The sequence below is a fragment of the Bombyx mandarina genome, chromosome 21, assembly GCF_030267445.1.
Source record: "Bombyx mandarina strain Sakado chromosome 21, ASM3026744v2".
Classification (NCBI taxonomy): Eukaryota; Metazoa; Arthropoda; class Insecta; order Lepidoptera; family Bombycidae; genus Bombyx; species Bombyx mandarina.
The window spans coordinates 12,277,306-12,301,344 of NC_143227.1; the positions used below are offsets into that span (position 1 = coordinate 12,277,306).

General features: G+C 38.4%; 1 protein-coding gene across 1 annotated transcript in view; it reads left to right on the plus strand.

The window, feature by feature from the left end:
- Positions 1 to 23,608, plus strand: part of LOC114240925 (organic cation transporter protein) — a 28,739-nt gene extending 5,131 nt beyond the window's left edge. Inside the window, exons 2-6 of the mRNA XM_028171607.2 lie at positions 3,129 to 3,342; positions 9,456 to 9,711; positions 18,426 to 19,058; positions 20,104 to 20,282; positions 21,564 to 23,608. Of these exons, the coding sequence (XP_028027408.1) occupies positions 3,129 to 3,342; positions 9,456 to 9,711; positions 18,426 to 19,058; positions 20,104 to 20,282; positions 21,564 to 21,755 (1,474 nt within the window). The 3' untranslated portion in view covers positions 21,756 to 23,608. The remainder of the gene's footprint in view (positions 1 to 3,128; positions 3,343 to 9,455; positions 9,712 to 18,425; positions 19,059 to 20,103; positions 20,283 to 21,563) is intronic.
- The last annotated feature ends 431 nt before the right edge of the window (positions 23,609 to 24,039 follow it).

Below are 24,039 nucleotides of genomic sequence, written 5' to 3' on the forward strand. Positions count from 1 at the left end.
CATTTTTATATATATAGATTTATAGATTTCAGATGGCTCGTTTCGCTCAATTGTTTTTAAAGATAACGTTTCAAAACCGACAGAACGAATTGCTTTCGCCGCAGTACCTGTTCCTTCGAGCGGTTTTTCTTTTTACTTAGATAGGTGGACAAACACACGGCTCGCTTGGTGTTAAGTGGTTACCGGAGCCCACAGACATCTACAACGCAAATGCTGCCACTCACCTTGAAATATGAGTTCTAAGGTCTCAGTTTTTACAACACAGCGGCTGCCCCACCCTTCTAAGCGAAACGCATTACTGTTTCACGGCAGAAATAGGCAGGGTATTGGTACCTACCCGTACGGACTCATAAGACGTCCTACCACCAGTTCAGAATATGTCCTACAGTCCTACTTTCCCGTTAAAAATAATCGACACAATTCCATGCGCACTAACAATCCACCCTACGTTATTATAGACATCATAAATGCAAAGAATTCTTACACAGATTACTGTAAACATATTTTTATTATATAAATATGTGATTCCGTAACTGTATGAAGAATCTACATTCCATCAATGTTGACATTCTTATTATACCGTTTTTTTTCTTCACATTGTTATAATAGTCTTATCTTATTATTAGTACAATACTATTAACACAGCGCTCTTGTATTGCTGCAATAATTTTGTTAATTCCTATTCAATAATTATTTTCCCTTAAGCATGAACGGTTGATTCTATGAGTTATTGAATCTGTATGACAAGTATGTATTTACACATCGCATCTTTAGAATTTAAGTGGCTTAATCTAAAAATCTTCTTGTAAATTAATTGTAAATTTTTTAGTGTCGATTTTAATACTTTAAATCTTACGCACATATCTTAGAGTTTAAAGTATGCGCTTGATTTAAAAGAGACGGAAAGTGTACTTTGTCCTTTTCTAGGCTAAAATTTAATTATAAGTTTTTTATTTAGGAAATTCAATTTTATAAACTGCTAGAATACACGTTTGTAAGACGATCAAGGTGTATAAGAAACTGTTGTAATAAGCATCTGCCTCTCATTAATCTAACATAGTGACTGGTATGGTGGCGGTTACTCAGTTAACATTATTTCATTATTTATTGTATTAGTTATTTTATTAATTTTAATTTTATATTAGTAGTTGACAATTTTAATTTTAATAATTTTTATTCGGTTTCATTGTTTCATTTATTTTTTGTTTTTTGTCATTCTGATAAATTGTAATTTTAATTTTATTGTATTTTGATTTAGATGTTATGTAATTGTATGTGAAGTTTTATGGGCTTAAGTTGCCTGAAATAAACGCATTTCATTTCATTCAAAGAAAAAAACTAATTTTCTTAATTTTTTTTATAGTTAAGCCACTACAATTCTAAATGTGCGACATAAAATAACACTTAGATGCAAAATGGGATAAAAGCAACGTGCAACGAGAGACACGAATTTTGTAACCAAAATGTATATAATAAATAAATATAAATAAAACCTATTAAATTCCAACATCAGCCTTATCTTCAGACCAATAAAACTAACCTTAAAAAATATTTTTAACAATAGGTTCATATTATATTATAGTACTAGTGGTACCTAGTAGTCGAAATTAGACTATAATTACTACTAATTTAAACTATATGTTTGACCACTATTATGGTTCTATTGTCAAAGACTATTAAACTTCTTTAATCACAGATGTCGCCAAGACTACACTATAGACAAATAATATTAAAGACAAACAATACTTAATATTCATCTATTCTGAATTTGACCACAGAAAATTAAACAATAAACAAAATAGTATAAATGCGTGGGTGTGTGTCAAATACATGGTAGTGTGTGTAATGTTTGTTTTATTGATTTAATGTATTATTAATGCATAATTGTAAAAAAATATTAGCATTGTGTACTCCTTCTCTTTTTTTTTCCCCTACCTATGCTGATAGCCTTGAGAGGCTATTTCAGCTTCGCCCTAACGTTTGTAGGTGAACTCGCGGGGCTCAACCGGAGAGTTGCTAACACTGACCCTAGCAAGAGCAGTGCTTCGCAGAATCTACCACCGGATCGGAAACGCGACCCACTGAGAAGATCCGGCGAGAAACTCAGTGGGCTGTGTCTATGGGTTAGTTCGCTCCTCGAGCCCTTCGTCGCAAGCGACGGGTTCGACGAGGACGGTGACCGGTGCTTGTGGTGCCTAAAAGCACCGTTAATGGATCAGGAGGATCCGTAATGACGTGAGGCTCCTTCTCTATATTCTCTATAAGTGTGGGAAATTTCATATTCCTCCGTGAACGCGATTTCCGTAAAAAGGTGTACAAAGTTTTTGTTTCACATAATAATATTATGTATAGATAAGTAGCCGCGGTCATACAGAACCACGTATTTTCTCCATAATAATCAAATGAAATTACTTCGGAAGCATCTATTTTGTATTTATCGGTTAGTGTACTGAGCTAAGTTCACAGCTATTAGTAATCTATTTGTTTACGTTCTATTTACAAAACAATAATTAGGTTTAGAAAACTAAATTAGCTGTTTTATCGCTCGGATAGGAATCGTCGTGGCCTTAAAGATAAGACTTCGAATCGGGTGCTCGTATCGATTGATGCGACTAGGTCCATGTTCGAATCCCACACACAGATGATACTGGAAACGGTATCTTTTCTTCTACTATAAATAAAAAGTTTGAAGTCGCCGTGGCTTAAAGGATAAAACGTCCGGTGCATTTGTATCTAGCGATGCACCGGTGTTCGGATCCCGCCGGCGTGTACCAAATTTTATGCGAGCGTTCAAATACGCCGCCATCTAGTATATTAATGCTGTTTGTGTGGCAGTGGGTTAGGTGAGCCTGGTCTGTGTAAATATTGTCCAGGGAGTTCATGAACCTCGGTCATGAGCGCGTCGACGTGCGAAGTAGGAGGATCGTATCAAGAGACATTAAACCTACCACCAGTCTTCCTTTTCGGGAGCCATACACCGGCTACTACACATAAATAAACTGTAAATGATACATTAAGTTGGTTACCTTTTTTTTTGAATAAATATAAGTAGTTAATAAGGAAAATGAAAATGGCCGATCTTTAAACGATCCCAGCTATTAGTTACGGTTATATCTTTTTTTTTACAGATGTACAGTTCCAGAATGCGAGGAGGATCCGCACAAAAACAACTACACGATACCGCACGAAACGGACGGTACGCTAGCCAAATGTACCCGGTACGCTCCGTTTGAGAACGGTACCCTAAACGGTACGCATTGTTCGCCTCACTACTTCGACACTTCAACGAAAATTGAATGCGATTCGTTTGTTTATTTGGAAGAACATAGCATTGTTAAAGAGGTGAATATATTTATTTTATAGCTTTTTTTTTTATTGCTTAGATGGGTGGACCAGCTCACAGCCCACGTGGTGTTAAGTGGTTACTGAAGCCCACAGACATCTACAACGTAAATGCCCCACCTAACTCGAGATATAAGTTCTAAGGTCTCAGCATAGTTACAACGGCTGCCCAACCCTTCAAACCAAAACGAATTACTGCTTCACGGCAAAAATAGGCAGGGCGGTGGTACCTACCCGTGCGGACTCACAAGAGGTTCTACCACCTATATTTTAGTTTATTGTATTTTGAAGTTAAGTATGACTTATAATTTTGATTAAATCTGGATTCACGTTATATTTTCTATTAGCTTCGGTAACTGGCCAACATTTGCGCCATTTGTATAGTATCGGTATAAAACCATAACCTTTCATGTAAATTCATAGTGATTCCGACATTGTTTTCAACGGTTACTTCTCTCAGACTCGGAATTCTCCGAAAGTTTTATAGAAATCGAAACCGTGAAAGTGCTGTGTTTTTTTTTGCTTATTTCTCATTCGACAACCGCTTTAAGCCGCAGTTTCTCTGGTAAATCTCGTCCAACCTTTTTCTTTTTTCACCTGCTTACTGTTGAATGAAGAAGAAGATTGCACAAAGTGGGAATGAGTTGCTCGCTCCGGGCAATTCAATATTGTAAAATTGTTATGTTATAATTACTTATTGTAAAAATGAATATTTAATAATCTAACATTAAAAAAAAAACTAATATTAAAAAAAAAAAAAAAGACATGCCCGCTGAGTTTCTTGCCAACTCTTCTCAGGACGGAGGCTAATTCTTGTGAATTGGCGGTAGTTCTTTTGACGTTCAACAAGTATGTACTCTCATTTATGTTGAATAAAACTTTTTTGATTTGATTTGAATGCAGACGAATGATAATGTAGACAAATATGAATGCACTACAAAGCCCTCGCATGTAAGTCTTTTATTGGTGGTTTATGCCTCTATCTCACAGACCTACGACCTAGGAATGGAATTAAAAATTAATTAAACATAATCTTCCGTATCGATTTATAATTTTCGGACTTCGATCAAACGACTCCAAATGGCGTTATTCAAACAGTGGTGGTACATTTCCGACTGAGTTTTATTTTATTTTATTTTTAATTGCTTAGTTGGGTGGACGAGCTCACAGCCCACCAGGTGTTAAGTGGTTACTGAAGCCCATAGACATCTACAATGTAAATGCGCCACCCACCTTGAGATATAAGTTCTAAGGTCTCATTATAGTTACAACGGTTGGTAGAGCCTGCGAAGCACTGCTCTTGCTAGGGCTTGTGTTAGCAACATCTCTCAAGTGAGTTGAGTCCGTGAGCTTACCTACCCGTCTGGGTGTAGCTGGAATAGCCCTTTAAGCTTCTTCTTCTTAGTCGCATACTTCATTGCTGAAGGTCGTGTCCCTGAAAGCCCTTCGTGGCTCTTTGTACCATCAGCTTCCATTTCCTGTGGTTTTCGGCTTCTCTCAGGGCGGTCGCAACAGTGATTCCAGTGAGCGTAGTTATCTGATCTGACCAACGATTTGGTGGCCGGCCGGCGGGTATTTTCCCTTAAGCTACCAGTGAATAATTAGGGAAAAAATATGGTACCTATGAATTATTATTAACCACTGAAATTTTCAATTCACATATTGACCGACCAAGAAACATTTTATCTCGGAACATCGAGAATAACATCGGCCGTTTGTCATAGATTATGTCGAGTAATTTTGTATTAAAAAAAAAATAAAAAAAAATTACTCTCTAATCATAGTCATTACGCCGCTTAAATGACGGATATCCATTGTGAGAGTAATTTTCATATGAGAAGCGCTTCATTTGCACGCGCTACCGATGTATATTATTATAATGTCACTATTTTGAAGACATCAAACGTTTTTTTTTCCTACCTATGCTGATAGCCTTGAAAGGCTATTTCAGCTTCGCCCTAACATGTAGCTGAGCTCACGGGGCTCAATCCGGAAGTGTTGCTAACTACTGGCCCTGGCAAGAGCAGTGCTTCACAGAATCTACTATCGGATCGAATACACGACCCACTGAGAAGATCCGGCGAGAAACTTAGTAGGCGGGGTCTATGGGTTAATTCGCTCGTCGAGCCCTTCGTCGCAAGCGACGGGTTCGACGAGGACGGTAACCGGTTCAACGTAATGCTTAGTGTACTTACAGCGTTTGTGGTGCAGAAAATAATTTAAAGCATATTGTTTCGCTGAACAGTGCGAGAATTACATATGTTCACGATTGACTTTAGTTAAGGTATAATAACGTCTAGTAAATAATGCGCTATGACATGTCCTTCTCCAAAAGAGGATTGCGAAGATTATTCAAACGTAGGAAGCGACTTGGCTGTGCTCCTGGCACTGCTGACGTCTATGAGTGACGGTAATCATCAGGTAGGCTTATCATGATGGGTGACTTACCTCGAGGCATGAGTTGTAAGGTCTCAGTTTTTCAGTACAACGGCTGCCCCACCCTACAAGCCGAAATGCATTACTGCTTTACGGCAGAAATATGCAGAGTGGTGGTACCCACCCGCGCGGACTCACAAGAGGTCCTACCACCATTCAAGGTTATATTAGGTTCAACTAACATGCTGGAGAGCTCACAGGGCTAAGCCTGGCGAACTTGCCAACTAGCCACCGCAAATCCACTGCTTCGATGAATCTACCACCGGATCGGAATCTCGATTCAATGAGAAGATTCGGCGAGATACTCAGTACACTAGGCCAGCATTGTATTTACATTACGAATGACATGTACACTAGTAAGCAGTAGTAGTAGTTTTACAGCAAAAAAACATGTGGGTAGATCTGATTTTAGCAATCGTACCAACGCAATCAGTCTTTATACTTAATCAATTTAAATCAAGATTTAACACGGTACCTATACAATACCGTTTCAATAGATTATTAAGAGTGTGCGGCGTTACTAATATCACATTATTCCGAAACGCCGTTTATTAATGCAATCCACATTTTTCTCGTGTTCTATGTTAGTGAAATAATAATCAGTGGTGACGCAGAAGAAGCCTTTAACCAGCCACGCTGGTAGACGTTATGCCCCCTGGCCTTTATGTGAAACTCCCATAAACACAACTCACTGAGTTTCTAACTGGATCTTCTCAGTGGGTCGGGATTCCGATCCGGTGAAAAACCTTTTTTTTTATTGCTTAGATGGGTGGACGAGCTCACGCCCACTTGGTGTTAAGTGGTTACTGGAGCCCATAGACATCTACAACGTAAATGCGCCACCCACCTTGAGATATAATTTCTAAGGTATCAAGTATAGTTACAACGGCTGCCCCACCCTCCAAACCGAAACGCATTACTACTTCACGGCAGAAATAGGCAGGGTGGTGGTACATACCCGCGCGGACTCACAAGGGGTCCTACCACCAAAAATATAAAGGTAAATAAATAATCTGCAAAGCATTGTTCTTGTTAGGGCTAGTGTTAGACAATTATCTCAAGTATAGTCCGTGAGCTCACCTACCTGTGCGAGCGTAGTTGGAATAAGCCAATGGGCTATCAGCGAATAGGTAGAAAAAAAGTGAAACATTAGTGCTCGTGAACATATTGCTCATAAAAAGCTTAAATCAGTTACGAGCTGACAAGAGGATTCTCTGTCAATCGACCACGAATTATAGGGATTAATATAATAAACAAATGCGGTGTCGTGGGACACCAGGTAGGAACGAAGTTCCTTCGGCTAATGTAGAATCGACACAATTTGCAAAAAAAAAATCGTGCTCAATTTTATGTTGATTTTCTTGATTTTTCTCTTAAATTTTGCTGATTAGTTTTTATTTAATTACAGGAAAGTATTTAGGAAATTCAGTATTTTAGGAAATAATAAATTACGTAAAATAAAAATAAAATCGTAATTCAAATTATCAATTAAAATAACAAAATATATCTCTTTATTTTTGTTTGACAACATAAAATTACATAGAAATAGAAATAATTACAAAATAGAGAGAGAAGGGATGAGAGAACGAAAAGAAAGAGGGAGAAAGAGAAAGGTATTATACACTACTCGCTTGTGTATACGATTGTCGCGCCTGCGCACGTCTCATTTAACGGTTTTATTCCACGCATTTTTTCCACGGATTTTTTCTTACGGTTTTACTATCACATTTTTTTCAGTTCGGTCGCGCAGCAAAATCCCTATCCCCTCCAAGCCTGCTGTAAGGAACTTCGTTCCAACAATTTTAATACATTATACTTTTTACTATATATGTACTACTATTACGGTTTAATCTCGCAATTTTACTGTCATAACATTACGACGACATTTTTTTTTATAATTTAGTGGTAAGGCGTTCTATTGGGTCGTCACGCTGTCGCCACACATTGGTTTATATTCGCTGTAAAAAACATATCGACGTTCATATTTCCATGTTTCCTCGTCTGAACAAAACCGATTTCATTGTTTACTTATAAATTAGTTGCGATCAGATTGTAAACCGGCACGAGTATGCGTCATCATTCTACCCATTCCTCTCGCGAAGCAGCCACGCGTCACTTTTTTAATTAAACTAATTTAATAGTTGAGGCATCTATGATACTGGTGGTAGGGTGTCCTGTGTGCTCGCACGGGTAGGAAAAAAGGTATCATCAACCTGCCTATTTCTGCGACGCAGTAATTCGTTTTCGTTTGAAAGGTAGGGCAGCTATCAGGGACGTCTTAAATTAGGCTGGGGCCCTTGAACACACAAGAATTTGAGGCCCTTTTGGAAAGTAAAAAAAGCGAATTATAATTTAAAAAAATACTGAGTATGACCATTTATTATAGGTAATCAAATACGGTATGATATAATATGTCATTAATGATATTAGAATGCTGCTGGTTTTTTGGTTACGATCACGATAATGGAAACCGTTATCGTGATCGCTAGATGGTGTACTGAGTAAATTAGGTAGGATGCGTTCGGAAATATTATTCAGTAGGAATAGGCGCAGTCATCGATATAATGGCGTAGTATATGCCTTATAAATACCTTCCGATAAGATTACTGATTTGTGAAAAAAGTGTAATGTGCCCGACAAAAATGTTTTGAGAATAAATGTGTGAGAGAAATTGTCGGTCCTTAGGGAGCCCCTGAGAATGGGGGCTCTGGGCACGGGCCCCGTGTGCCCTTATGGTAAAGACGGTATTGGCAGCTATTGTACTGCAAAAACTGAGACTTAGAACTTATGTCGAAGGTGTGTGGCGGCATTTACCTTTTTGATGTCTACGGATAATCACTTAACACTAGGTAGGTGATGAGGTCTATTATCTTAGCATTAAAAAAATCGATCTGCGTGATTCACATCGATCGATGCGTCACGGAAACGGTGAACTTGTCGGCCCAAAAATTTGACTTCTCGAATCACAAAGTTTACGAAAATTTCTACATAAAATTATGGACACTCTAGTTACGATGCATAAACGAGTAATGGCAAGCGTGGCTTTGTTCGTCGTTAAAGCCGTTGAGAAGAATGAATAAAGTTTCCTTGGGATAGCTTTTTAATCTTAAAAACTTTCTTACACATCCGAGTCTTGCGTCGACATAACATAATGCGATTTACACCTGCCCACCTGTCTCACTACTCATACCAGTCATCGTTCTCGTCGAACCCATCGCTTGCGACGAAGGACTCGGCGCGTAAATTAGCCCATCGTCAGGATTGAGCTCGTGAGCTCACCTTCTAGCCTGGTGATGCTGACATGGTCTCTCTAGACCAGGGGCTCCCAAACTTATTTTGTCTACTGCCCACTTCGAAAATAAATTACTTTTTAGCCCCCTATTTTTTCAGCTACTTAAAAACCACTGTAGCGAGAGCTCAATCAGATGAAATTACAAATCGCCTCCCAAGGCTCTACACAACGCCCCCATTTTCTAGGTCTCTTACCGCCGCCCTTTAGGCCTGCAGTGCCCACAAGGGGGTATTATCACCCACTTTGGGAAAAGCTGCTTTAGACCATCAGCATAGGTAGAGAAAAAAAAACTAGTCACAAAGATTTCACATTTCGCTCGTGTAACTTTCAGGCCTACTGGCTGTTTTGCTATTATTTTCAATTCAATGATTATCCTCTTTTTCAGTTCGACCTGGCCTGCCAGGATTGGAAGCGCTCACTGGTGGGCACCGTCCACAACGCCGGCTTCTTCATATCGATTCCACTGACCGGACTGATATCGGACAAGTACGGCCGGCGGCCCGCGATCGTGTTCGCTTCGGTCGCGAACGGCTTGTTCGGCATAATACGAGCCTTGTCCGTTAATTACAACATGTTCGTTATATTCGAATTCCTAGAGCCGGCGATCGGCGGTGGCGCTTACACAGCTTGCTTTGTTCTCGGTAAGTGTTTTTTAAAATTTAGAACGCGAACCGTCGATAGATCGATCGGCTCTATATTAATACGTATTAATTGAGGAGTGTCGGAATAGCGAATAGCACGGTTTTTTTTTTATTTATTGCTTAGATAGTTGGACGAGCTCACAGCCCACCTGATGTTAAGTGGTTAGTGGAGCCCATAGACATCTACAACGTAAATGCGTCACCCACCTTGAGATATAAGTTCTAAGGTCTCAGTATAGCTACAACGGCTGCCCCACCCTTCAAACCGAAACGCATTGCTGCTTCACGGCAGAAATAGGCAGGGCGGTGGTACCTACTCGCGCGGACTCACAAGAGGTTCTACCACCAGTGATTACAAGGATTAGGTATCGACCTGTGTGCTTAGTACATTTTGTATGGAGTTGGAACAGCTTCCCTTCTTTTACCGCTAGGGGCGCTATTCCAACTCCATACATTAATTTGAGTTAACTTTTACGCGGTCGAGAAGTTAAAAAATCCTCGCTAAGTTGTACGTAAGCGTCTTAACTCGCGCGTTTTTACTAAGCTATAAACATATAAAAATAATAATGTAAAAATAATTTGCTGTGAAATTAGCATTGATTTTTATATTATTATTTTTTATATTATTATTTTTTCTGCTTAACAAACTGTGGGCAGCCTACAATGAAACCACAAAGAAAATAAAATAAAGCACGCTAATACTATTACTGGCAAGCAGCACAACATTTATACTTGTACATTATTAAAAAGATTTTTTTAAGAGTATTGACAATTTATGAATTATAATACTTTAAGGAAATAATAAAAAATGTTCGTTTACTTATTATAATGCCACTAAAGCATCCTTGACCAACATTCCATGGTTATATTCCTAAAAATTCGACATTTATTTATGCTAAGTGGATCGGCCCTACCGCCAACGTCAAACTTGTTATGAGAATCAATGTTCAAAGGGCATGTTAAATAATTAATTTTTTATTTGCTAACATAATTAACGAATAACGTTTTTTTTTTGTTCGTTATCTCTTACTCGGTATCTTGGAAATATTCCAATCGTTAACATTAAAAAAAAAATCTAAGTCCGATAATAATTATGTTCCGGTCAAAGTATTATGGATACATTCAATTGCGTTTCGGAATAACTTATAAATTTAATTAACTAAACAATAAGTATGTTTTTCTTTCGTTAAATTCAACGGCCGTCTGGTGTAGTGGTAAGTGACATGGTCACTACGCAAAGGGGTCACGGGTTCGAATCCCGCCAAGGGAAGATTTTATATGATAAATATAAAATCTCTTTTCCAGGGTTACGGATGTATATTAAATATATGTATGTGTATAATAAAAATCTTACATTTATTTCCGTTATCTGGTACCTGTAACACAAGTTCTTTACGAACTTAGCACGGGGCTAGTTAACGTGGCGTGATTGTAAGTATTTATTGCTTAGATGGGTGGACGAGCTCACAGGCCACCTGATGTTAAGTGGTTACTGGAGCCCATAGACATCTACAACGTAAATGCGCCACCCACCTTGATATATAAGTTCGAAGGTCTCAAGTTTAGTTACAACGGCTGCCCCACCCTTCAAACCGAAACGCATTACTGCTTCACGGGAGAAATAGGCGGGGTGGTGGTACCTACCCGTGCGGACTCACAAGAGGTCCTACCACTAGTATAAATAAATGCTGCCACTTCTCGTTTAGGTAGCCAAGAATTGTTGTGCCTTAGCTCAAGGAGTTTCTCGCCTATTCTTCTCAATGGGTCGCGATTCCGATCCGATGGTAGATTCAGTGAACCACCGCTTTTACTAGGGCTAGGGTTAGGTATTTAAGGCTGAGAGCTACCACGCCTTTTATGATGAAGCCACAATAACCCGTTGAGGCTACTGGCGGACAAAGAGACAAAATAAAGAAAATAAAACAATTTGGGCTAAATATTCGGCAAAAGAGCGAGCTAACAACTCCAATTGTTCCTAATGTATTACAGCACAGAATAAATTGATCTAAAAACTTGATACTTTCAAAAATAGATTTAAAAAACTACATACTAAAACAAAAAAACAAAAACTACCACACACTTCCGTATCAAAGAGAATATTGCAATTAATAAAAAACCGTCTCTACTAATTTCGTGAATTGTATGATGACAGTACCACAAAATATTATTGTTTTGTCACAGAAATAAGATGTCGGTACCAATTCTTAGAGGGTTCCAAAATACGCTACCTCCTTGTGCCCTAATACAATCATAATCAATAATTAAACATCGATAATAACAAACTACATAATAATTATAATAAATGTATCATTTTTATCTGCTGTGGACCCGTAAGGTCGTTGTACACGGAAAACTTCGCTGCCCGACTCCTTAGATCATTTATAAATGCTTATTTTTTGATAGGGCCGACAATATTCGTTCTTATATCATTTAGTTCTGACCTCGGATTTATAATTAATACAGTAATTTGGAGCTTTCGATTGGTTGGCAGTTATTTTTGAGCACGAAAAAGAATTATCTCACCGACGCGGCGACGCTTTTTATGAGGAATCGGTCAATGTTACCATTGTAATACTTTCGCCAAAATGCGTATTGATCTGAAGAATCATTTCAATTTGATGATTGATAGAAATTACATTAAATTATAACATTCATATTATCGTGTTAATGAAGGTTTATTATCAAAATTTAGTTAATAAAATGTATATGTGCTTAAAGAAGACAATGATGTTTGAGAATTGATTTTTAAAAGTGATTAAAATCTGACAATTTTTCAACATTCTTAGTTATTGGAGTGTATAAACGTAAACAATGGATGCTTTAGTTAATTTGACGTATTTATTTATACCTGCAGTGTTATTTATCTAACCTTTCACTATTTAAACTATGCCAATTTTCGCACTCATCCGCGCGAGACTTGTGCTTTGGAAGGGAATAGAAAGTTTTTCTTCACGTATTTTTCATTAGACCTTCTATTACCAACAGCTCGTGTTAAGCGGTGACCAGAGCCTAGCTAAGTAAGCTATCATAGCGTAAATACCTCCACCCGTAAACCCGAAATCCGAAAGATCTTCCTTTAGATGCGAATTATATTATACTAGCTGTACCCGTCCGACGACCGCCAGTCCGGCGTCCCGAGGGGCAGATGTGCTCCGCACTAAACGCTTCACTTTCCCCCCTTTGCCTTTTCATAAGTTCTGTCTCATGCGAGGTTTGGACGTTGGTTGTTGAGCGACAGGAGGTTTTCGAGTCAGTTCGACTCTGACATACCCCGCCCAGTATCCCCAGAGAAGGGCGGAAGTCCGGAAATTTCCTCCTGACCAAAAAAAAACACTACTACCCCGTCCGCTGGCATTTAAAATTAACATTATTATTTCTCACCCCCACAAAGATTCTCATCATTAACGCCCCCGCAACTGATGTAGGAAGTCCAACACTCATATAAATATTAGCCTATCCATTAAGTACATGTATTTTCTACATGGATACCAAGTTTCAAGTCAGTCGGATGCACGGTTCAGTAGTTATAACGGAACATCCGTAAAAACCACTGTAGATTTATATATTAGTATTATTAGATAAGAGCTGATACCACTGTTTTAACCGAAACGGCTGACAATTTCGGGGCAGAATTAGGCAGGGCTGTAATTAATACCTAAGATCAATCGAATCGAAAATATAGATGCAATAATTATATTACTCGCAACCCTAACCCGATTATTTGATCCAAAACAACACAGTAACAACTTCCGAAGGTTTTGTTCAACGGAAATAATCAATGCCCAGGCGTAGTTAGCAATCAGTACGCACATAACATATTAATTAAACTTAATGACATTTAATAAAATATGTGTTAGTGTTCAGGATTAATTAAATTAAATTATCATCTTCTGTAGTCACAATGTTTTTTTACCTACGAAATACCCATTCGTGATATATTTACACCGAGTTTCATCAGTCTAAAATGGGTTCCAATTTTTTTATGTTCGTATATTACCATCGTGATTTCGCGCAATACCCATCCGCTCTTTGAAAAATATTCAATGAAGCAAAATGAGACGAAATTCATTAAATTGATATGTTAATCGAAATCAGAAGATATGCATCCAAATAAAATTTCAGTAAAATAGCGGTAACTTAGTCAGATTTTTTCAGTAAACTTTTTGGAAGAACCCGAGAAGCAACGTCCAGCGGCTTTGTTTCATTTTCCCACGTGTGTGCACTTTCACATATGCTAAACAGTTAATAAACCACCGTTATTACACTTGTGAAATCTGAAGAAACACTAAGCTTAACAAAACAAAACAATTCACCAACTTCGCTCCTCGCATTCCCGCCAAAAAGTCCTTATGTCAAACATTCAATTCAAACAGAGCAATTGGAATAAAAATATCGACAAAACAAAATTGTTAATGAACTTAGTAATTTTTGTGAATACCTACTCTATGACTACTTCAACCATACATTCCTTTGAATCACGAAACATGACGAAAATAAATTTAGTTGATTATTTTTCGTCGATAGCGTCAAACGAAAGGTTTTTTAAATAAAATTTTTTTGTTCGAATTTCAAAACCAATCAAAATGGAGAACGGAAAAAACCGCGAACGAAGCATTCACCACAAATCGTTGACTTTTCCTTTGCAACTAATTATAAATAGATCTAGTATCGGTGTTCGATATAACGAACAAAAAATTACGTGAGGAAATTGACAATAAGAATTTCTCGGTGGCACTATGAAGGTCAAACACCTTTGCTCGTGGCTATGATATTTTTTATTTAACATGAAATATCATTGAAAAACTAAGATTATTAATCAATCCTAGACTCTTCAAATATCAAACAAAATAGATTCACAATTTTATTACTATTTTTGTTCAAGTCACGGTTCAGTAAACAATAAATTAGTAAATCACGAATTCACTAATTCGTAATTTAACCTTATTTATCCTAAATCACTGCATATCAGTCACAGTATCAGGATATCAATCACATAATTTAACCTTATTTAGGGTAAATAAGGTTAAATTACGAATTAGTGAATGCCCCACCCTTCGAACCGAAACGCATTACTGCTTCACGGCAGAAATAGACGGGGTGGTGGTACCTATCCGTGCGTACCATCAGTAATTATGCAAATTATAATTTTGCGGATTTGATTTTTATTACATGATGTTATTCCTTCACCGTGGAAGTCAATCGTGAACATATCATTAGAAAAATTTGGTACCCGCTTGCGAGATTCCAACAGTTGCATCACTAGATACAAATGTATCGGACGTCTTATTCTTTAAGGACACGACGACTTCAAACGTTTACAGAGTTCTTTGTTATCTAGCCTTAGAAGGGACATACCTGACGCATCTCACGATATCCATCCATCTCTCCCTGTTGATTTAATCTATCCACCGCGTTGAGGACCTCAAGCACGGTATAGTCTTCCTTTTCCAATCAGATCATCTAAAGCTTTAGGCTTAGCTGTTAAATTTATTGGATACTAGCTGACCCGACAGACTTCGTAGTGCCTCAATCGATAAATAAAAGACCTAAACTTTTGTATAAAATAAACTTAAAACAAACAAAAGGAATCCGACCGACGAGGGACACATCAAAGGAAAAACAAAATTGTTATTTTTAATTAATTCCGAGTATTTTCATATTTGTCTACCTTTTGAACCTTCCCTAGACTTCTATATATAATTCAAGACCAAAATTAGCCAAATCGGTCCAGCCATTCTCGAGTTTTAGTGAGATTATAATTCGAGACATCGTTCTGTGTGGCAGAGTACTCGTAAATAAATAATAATAAAAAATAGAGCGATGATTTTAAGTTAGGTTTGTTAATTTAAGTTACCATTACCGCTAATAAACGCTAACCAAACAAATCAATAAAAATAATAATAATAACGGCACCAAATTTAGACAACACACAGCCTTCGCGATGCGCCTCAACAATTATCCGTCTGTAACTAATTATAGTTTTTGCTTTCCGACTTCCTATATAAACCGTTTCAGTAACTTTCTTATGAAATGTCCATGAGTACTTAATGCTTGAGTTGTCCGATTTATGTAATTACTAATTACTAGTTCGGTGGCTCTCAAGCTGTTTTACTTGGCGACGGTCGAAAATACATGCTCCAATCAAATTCGCGACACCTATAAACACTTAAATGTATTTATATTTATATATTATACATCATTCATCTGTTAAGCGTGTTCATTTACCTGATATACCTCAATTACCCGGGATATCTTAGATATATAGAATATCGTATTTACTACCAACTATGTATTGTGTCCCGACACAATAATTGAGAGCCGCTGTGCTTGTTATACTCTAAGGTTTTGAGTAATCGAGCCTAAGAAATTCAATGAAACAATTCTGCATAAGAGTCGCACATAAATAACTAAGAAAGTGTACACACATTTTAGGGAATTATGGATGTGTTTATTCCCTTCGATTTTCGAAGTCGTCGTGGCCTAGAGGATATGACGTCCGGTGCATTCGTATCTTACGATGCACCGGTGTTCGAATCCCGCGGGCACGACGCGTACGATTTTTTCTAATGAAATACGTACTTGACAAATGTTCACGATTGACTTCCACGGCGAAGGAATAACATCGTGTAATAAAAATCAAACCCGCAAAATTAATAAATTAATAATTAATAATAAAAAAAGATAATAGTCAAACATCCGTTGTTTTCCATGGTGTTAATTCAATTCCGTTAACGAATTGGATTTTAATCAACAATCGAATGTGATTCCATTTTGTTCTAGAATACGGGGGGAAGTGTATTTGAAGTATAAGAAACGTGCTTGAAATGAGATTTAGGGGGTTTACCGTAAACAATAGCTTGACTGTCCCTAATTGCCGATTTCCGTGGCTCACTGCTCTATCATTCCAGCGGCGGTAACTTGTACGATTGGTCACCCATCCCGTATTGTTCGAGGCTAATAAAAAGCGAATTCGCAAGTCATTGCGATTCGGAAAGGTAGGTGACTTTGATCTGTGTTTTGAAGTACAACACGTCCATTGTGTTTGGGCAATCGTCACGTATATCAGTTACGGTTAAATAGGCAGTTGATATGTCCTCAAAGTTGAGTTTACTCTTTCCGGTAAAAAAAAATATGATTACTTTTTGGATATACTCATTTTAAACTGTAGGAGTACGATAAAGGGAAGATCTTACGCCGGACGGGTGATATTGCTCGGTAGACCGACAGTCCAAATGATGTTGTTCGGAACTTGTATATATGCGAGCTTATCTTGAAAATGCCGTAAGCGATATTCAGGTATCTGTCAAATATCTTGCGTTGTATGATGGCTACCTGCCACATAAACCATCTAAAATAGCACTGATAATAATAATTAGTTCTTGACCAAATAAAAAAGACTTTAGCTTCGAAAACGATCATTCTACCTATTTTTGTAGATAAGCAACCATGCATCACGGTTTCATTTAATCTAATTCGTTACTCTCTGAAGTCATTGTGGCCTAAAGGATAAGACGTCCGGTACACTGGTACCAAGCGATGCCATTGAGCCGGTGTTCGAATCCCAATTTTTACCACCAATTATTTTATTAAATACGTTCTTAAAAAATGTTAGCGAATAATTACCACGGTGGAGGAATAATAAAAATGAAACGCACAAAAATTTTGATTTGCGTAATTATTGGTGGTAGGACCTCTTGTGAGTCCGCACGAGTAGGTACCAGCGCCCTGCCTATGTCTGCCGTGAAGCAGTAATGCGTTTCGGTCTGAAGGGTGGGACAGCCGTTGTAACTATACTGAGATCTTGGAACTTCTATCTCAAGGTGGGTGGCGCGTTTACGTTGTAATGTCTATGGGTTCCGGTTACCACTTAACACCAGGTGGGTTGTGAGGTCGACCACCCATCTAAGCAAAAAAAACGTGGGTCTATCCACTCTGCAAAACAATCAACTTGATATTTCTATTTATTTTGAATGATAGACCTACTGCAAAACACATTATTTAATCTATAATATATTAATACGTGAAGAAAAAATTTGTACTCCTTTTTATTTACGTGGACGGAGGAGTATGAAATTTCCCATACTTGAGTCGTCTATTATCAAAGGTGGCAATCTGTGCATTTGGACAAAAAAATGTTATTGATATGTCAATATAGATTGATTTGAATATAATCGTCTCCTTCAAAGAATACGGTACAAAACCTGCATTAAATAAAGGTTAATAGTTAACATGTTATTTATCTAAGATGTCGTTCCGAAGAGTTTTGTGACTGCCAATGGAATACAAAGTCAATAATTCGTTTTTCTGATTTACCAATAATTTTCCAAAAGTCAGATTGCCGGCTTTCGATAGTCGACTCACTTATAGAAAATATAAAGATGGAGTGCAGAATGCTGTTTTTTTTTTCAATTATACATATAAAATAAATTAAATCAATAAAAAATACATTACGCACACTACCATGTATTTGACGCAACACGCATGTATACTCTTTTGTTTATTGTTAAAATCTGTGGTCAAATTCAGAATAGATTAATATTGTTTGTCTTCAATATTATTTATCTATAGCCTTGGCGAAATCTGTTTATATAGAGATTTATGATAATCTTTGACAATAGACCCTTAATAATGTTCAAACTTATAATTTAAATTAATTATAGTCGAATTTCGATTACCAGGCGACTACTAGTAAATATAAATATGAATTGTTACAGCATTAGAATTGGTCGGTCCCAAAGGCCGAGTCTTCGTCAGTCTGCTATTTAACACCATGTTCATCCTCGGGGGAGTGGCAGTGACTCTGCTGTCGTGGTGGCTCCAAAACTGGAGGTACCTCCTCTTCATCATCTACACACCAGCTGTCCTAGTGTTCGTTTATATCTGGACCCTAACGGAGAGCTTCAGGTGGTTGTTCAGTAAAGGACTATATAATGAAGGCTTGGATGTTCTCGCGAAATCGGAGAGGCTTAACAAAGTCTTCGTACCAAAAGACCATTACGAGCAAGTCGAGAAACACGCCACAAAACAACGTGACGACAGAAAATGCGAATCTATGGCCAGGAATCAGTCAACCTTCAAGCAACTACTTTCGTCAAAAATCATATGGAAAAGACTATTCACTTGTTCTTTCCTGTGGACCTCGTCTACTCTAGTGTATTATGGATTATCTATAAACGCTATAGAACTATCGGGGAATAGTTACTTAAATTATATAGTTGTGCTGGTGATCGAAGCTCCCGCAAATGTTTGCAAGTTGATATTCCTGGACAGATTCGGAAGGAAAAGAGTTATTGCGGTTGCTTTTCTGATGACTGGATTGATTCTTATCAACTATGGATTTGTCCCCTGTGAGTACTATTTAAAAATGTTGGCTTATAATTGTTCTTTGTTCTTTTCTTTTTAAACATGGCAACTGGCTTCTTGCGACGTCGTTGTTGCCAGTGTCGAATTTATAAAAATCTTTAATTAATAAATACATAATATTATAATGAAAATGATAAATTGGAGACTTTAGTCAATTGGGATTTAACGGTAGGCAGCGGCTTGACTGTGCCCTTAGCATTGCTACCATCAGTAACCACTCACCATCAGGTGGGCTGTGTGCGCGTCTGCCTACAAGAGCAATAAAAAAAAGGATGAAATAATATGAACCGAGATGAGATGACCTATGTGTATGATGTCTCAGTAAAAAGAATGGTTATCTACTGAGACGTTTTTAGACATTTAAACCTGAAGAAACACTACATTAATAGTAGTAATTAAAAGTAATACATAAAACAATTCACACAACTATGCCCCTCGCATCTCCTCCCAAAGTCTAATACCTATTTCTCCTCTCTTTTCTTAAATAAGTAGCTAGTGCAGCCCACAGATATCTATATAAATGTTACCGTCCACTTTAATACATAAGGTGGAGATACCGAAGTTAGGTTTAGTATTAAACATGACCTAGTCTTTAGTCTTTTTTACTGGTGGTAGGACCTCTTGTGAGTCCGCGCGGGTAGGTACCACCGCCCTGCCTATTTCTGCCGTGAAGCAGTAATGCGTTTCGGTTTGAAGGGTGGGGCAGCCGTTGTAACTATACTGAGATCTTAGAACTTATATCTCAAGGTGGGTGGCGCATTTACGTTGTAAATGTCCATGGGCTCCAGTAACCTCTTACCACCTGTGGTGGGCTGTGAGCTCGTCCACCCATCTAAGCAATAAAAAAAATAAAAAAGTCTATGTCCATAATTGAGCAGATTCGTCGGGTCTATCGGTTCACTGCTATTCCTCCAAGTGAAAAACCTAAAAGAGCAATACGGATTTTGGTGACCTTGGTCAAATGTAAATCATAGTTTGACAAAATAACTTACAATCAAATTGATAGCATATGTCTTTGTATCCTTTCAGCGGGTAACTGGTCGATACTGCTGTATCTCGGTGGAAAGTTCTTCATCACGCTCGCATACAACTCTCTGTACGTGTTCGCGGCTGAGGTCTTCCCGACCAACTACAGAACCACGCTGATGGCAATGTGCTCAACGCTTGGAAGGACCGGTTCCACTGTGGCCCCCCAAACGCCGTTATTGGTGAGTTTATTGTATGTATGTATTAAACGATGCCTTTGAAATGTGGGTGTGGCGGAGGATGCTACGAATACCGTGGACTGCCATGAGAACTAACGAGTCCGTTCTAAGGGAGTCAAACATCCGAGAAAGACTCTCTGCCATCTGCCGGGAACGTGTTATGAGCTTCTTCAGACACATCACGCGGTCTCCCAAACATGAATTAGAAAAGCTCATTACGGGTCGCGTGGAGAGCAAGCGCGCTGTGGGCAGAATATCAGACAAATGGTCAGATCTAGTAAGAGAAGCACTTGGTGGTAGTCTGTACCATGCGGTCCATGCCACCCATGACCGAACACTGTGGAGGAACGTCACGTGTGGTCGCGATCCTCAGATAAAGAAGATGTAATACATCGTCAACCTCCACTGTGACTATTGCTAAACAAATTAAACATTTTAATATGGTTGTCACGGTCCGCTTGCCGTAAAAATTGTGACCGCAAACATTGATGACATATACCTTCAATTCCACCACCCGTTTAGAGACACGAGACTGAAATCTCAAATGTAATTTTGTTAATTGTAATTATAGGAGGGCCAGTATGCTGTGTTAAGGGCAGGGCCGCTGCCTGGTCTCGTATTGTGTATGTGTAATGTATAATAGCTATCCCACCCTTCAAACACAACTGCGTCGTGGAAATAGACAGGATGGTACCTACCAGGACGGGCCTAGGCTTTATCATTAATGCAACTACACCTGCTGAGGTTTTATATCAAAAGTCGTTCGAGTGCCAAAAACAACGAGTTAGCATGAAGTTTCAAGACATTTCCCTTCGTTTCTTCGTCTACAAAAGAAAGATCTTCCACCAGGGGGGCTTCTCGGGATCGGGTCGTGACTTATAGGTGTTGAATTACATCAGTCCTCGGTTTTCACGTGAGGACTGTAAAAGAAAACTAAGGTGTATATCGGAGAATGGATAGAAGCGCTCTTTCAGTGTTATATCGGCGTTCTGAGATCTTCGAGCGGTATTTACTTGTTGGTAAAACGTATTTTAGGCTCGTTCGGTTAGGTACCACCATCCTGTTTAATTGTAGCACGAAGCGCTCACCAAGTCCGCTTCGAAGGGTGGGACAGTCAACATATTATTATTATACAATTGAGACTAATGCCTCAAAATGGGTGGTGGCATTTACGTTGTGATCTCATTCACGCGTCCATACAATAATATAATAAAGAGGTGTCTAGTTATATTTTTAAAAGTTATATTAAAAAAATACCATTTAAAATATGCTTTCGATACACAGACGAGATACTACGAATACCTTCCGACGTTGTTGTTTGGGAGCATGGCCGCCATATCAGGGTTCCTGGTCCTCACGTTACCAGAGACAAACAACCAGAAGCTGCCTGACTCGTTGAAAGAAGCCCAGGAACAAGAGAGCCAGCCTCAGGAGCCGTCAAACGAAAGGAGTAATGACACAAAAACAAGACTTTGATTATAAATTATAATTTTAATATTAAAAAATACTAGTTAATAGTTATTTTTGTGATAAGCTAGCAATACCATTGCGTTGTCTTATATTTTATATAGCTCCTTGCCATAGATACTAAAGGAACACTGAAAAGTGAATGTCAAACATGTGTCAAACCAATTATAATTAATTGTATGGAGGGTAGGAATAAAAAGAGTGACCATATACGGGGGATAAGTTAAGAAGTATCGAGCTGCAACTAGCAAATTACAACTTAAAAACCCACCAAAATAGTGCATTGCAGCGCAATGGAATGGTACGAATGTAACTATTGTAAATGGAGTGAAGTGTGCTGAGTGTAATTTAATAATAATTTTTGGCGCCATCTTTGACCAGTTGCTATGGTGGCACCACCTAAATCGGTCACTTTTCGACGAACGCTTTTTTGTACAAGGAGATTATGCTCCTTGCCTTTACTATACATTCCTAATCTTAGTGTAACCTTTAAATTATCAATAAGATAAAATAATGAGTCTTATATCGTTTTTCTTCTTTAAATAGTTAGACAATTAAAAGTAATTGTGAAACAAACAGCTGGTATTTAACAAAACAAACGTAATTATTTCGCATTATTTCGTGGTAGCTTCGAATGTAAATACAGTTGCTAGTACAATACATGGTGTACTCTGAAAACGTTATACAATAATTAATCACAATAATATTGTCTATGAATGATCAGGCGTTGAGCAGACCTCTCTCTTTTTCCCTACCTATTCGCTGGCACCAGCTACGCCCGGATGGGTAGGTGAGCTCACGGGCTCAACTTGAGAGAATTTGCTAACACTAGCCCTAACAAGAGCAGTGCTTCGACGAGGACCCTCTCGTCGTGGCCGCCGGTAACTACATTGCGGATCCTGCCGACCGAATAGTAAACAGTCGACGTCACCCCAAACACGTCATTTCGGATCCTCTCGATCCACTAACGGTGCTTTTAGGTACCCCAAGCACCGGTCATCGTTCTCGCCGAAACCGTCGCTTGCGACGAAGGGATGGCGAGTAAATTAACCCACAGACACAGCCCACTGAGTCTCTCATCGGATATTCTCAGTGGGTCGCGTTTCCGACCTATTTCTGTCCCAAAACACGCGTAAAAAGGTGAGATGGCATCTATACGATGCAATCGAGATTTTGAGCAATTGAGTTTCTTTGTATCAAAATGGACTTTTGTGCTGTAATAAAAAAAAATGTAAATTGATTTCAGAACGGTTCACACAAAAATACAGTTGCAATTTTAGTGATATGTTGATAAGAAGTACTCTCTACTAGGTTAATATAATTTAGAGGGAATTAAATTGACGAGAGTTTTTTTTTTTTTAAATAAAATTTAAAATTTACACATGGCAGTTGGAATAACTTCACCAATGATTTCAGTTCATTTTCGTGTTTTAAATTATTTAACGTCATTTTTTAAACATGGTCAACTCGCATTTTTTTTTTTGACGCGATACTAACCTATAAATCGACGAACACCGGCTGCACGCACGAAAAAGTATCACGTTCCTCCTGGGCGTGCAAGCGAGAGCGCGGAACAAGCGATAGAGGGGCACGATCGGCCCAAGAGTTGGCTTGTGACACATTTATCTCTCTTCTCGCTTGACGTCAGAGCTGGCAGCTCGAATATTCGCTATTGACGTTATCACCACATAAATCTATCGTCCATAAACCGACTTTACAGACAACCAATATTTTTTTTTTGCGTATGTGTCTTCCATTTTGTTTCGTAAAATTTCGAGGCATCGATTGTTATCACGCACGTCGTAAGACGAAAGGCTCGTGATAAATAAATAAACTAAATAATTAATGTGTAAATAAATAAATAATGAGAATTACTCTTTTATTTTAGTACTTTGAGATATGGTGTTTCTCCTTATACCTATAGATAACCTCCCTTCTGTTTCCCGAGCGCTGTGACATTTCCTTCTTTAAACGAGGTCTTAGGAGATGACGTCCATGAGCGATGGTGTTTAGTTACCATTAGCTGGTCTTTTTTTATTGCTTAGATGGGTGGACGAGCTCACAGCCCACCCGGTCCTAAGTGGTTAGTGGAGCTCATAGACATCTACAACGTAAATGCGCCCCCTACCTTGAGATATAAGCTCTCAGTATAGTTACAACGACTGCCCCACCCTTCAAACCGAAACGCATTACTACTTCACGGCAGAAACAGGCGGGGTGGTGGTACCTACCCGTGCGGACTCACAAGAGTTCCTGCCACCAGGTCATATGCTCACCTGCCTACAATGGCACT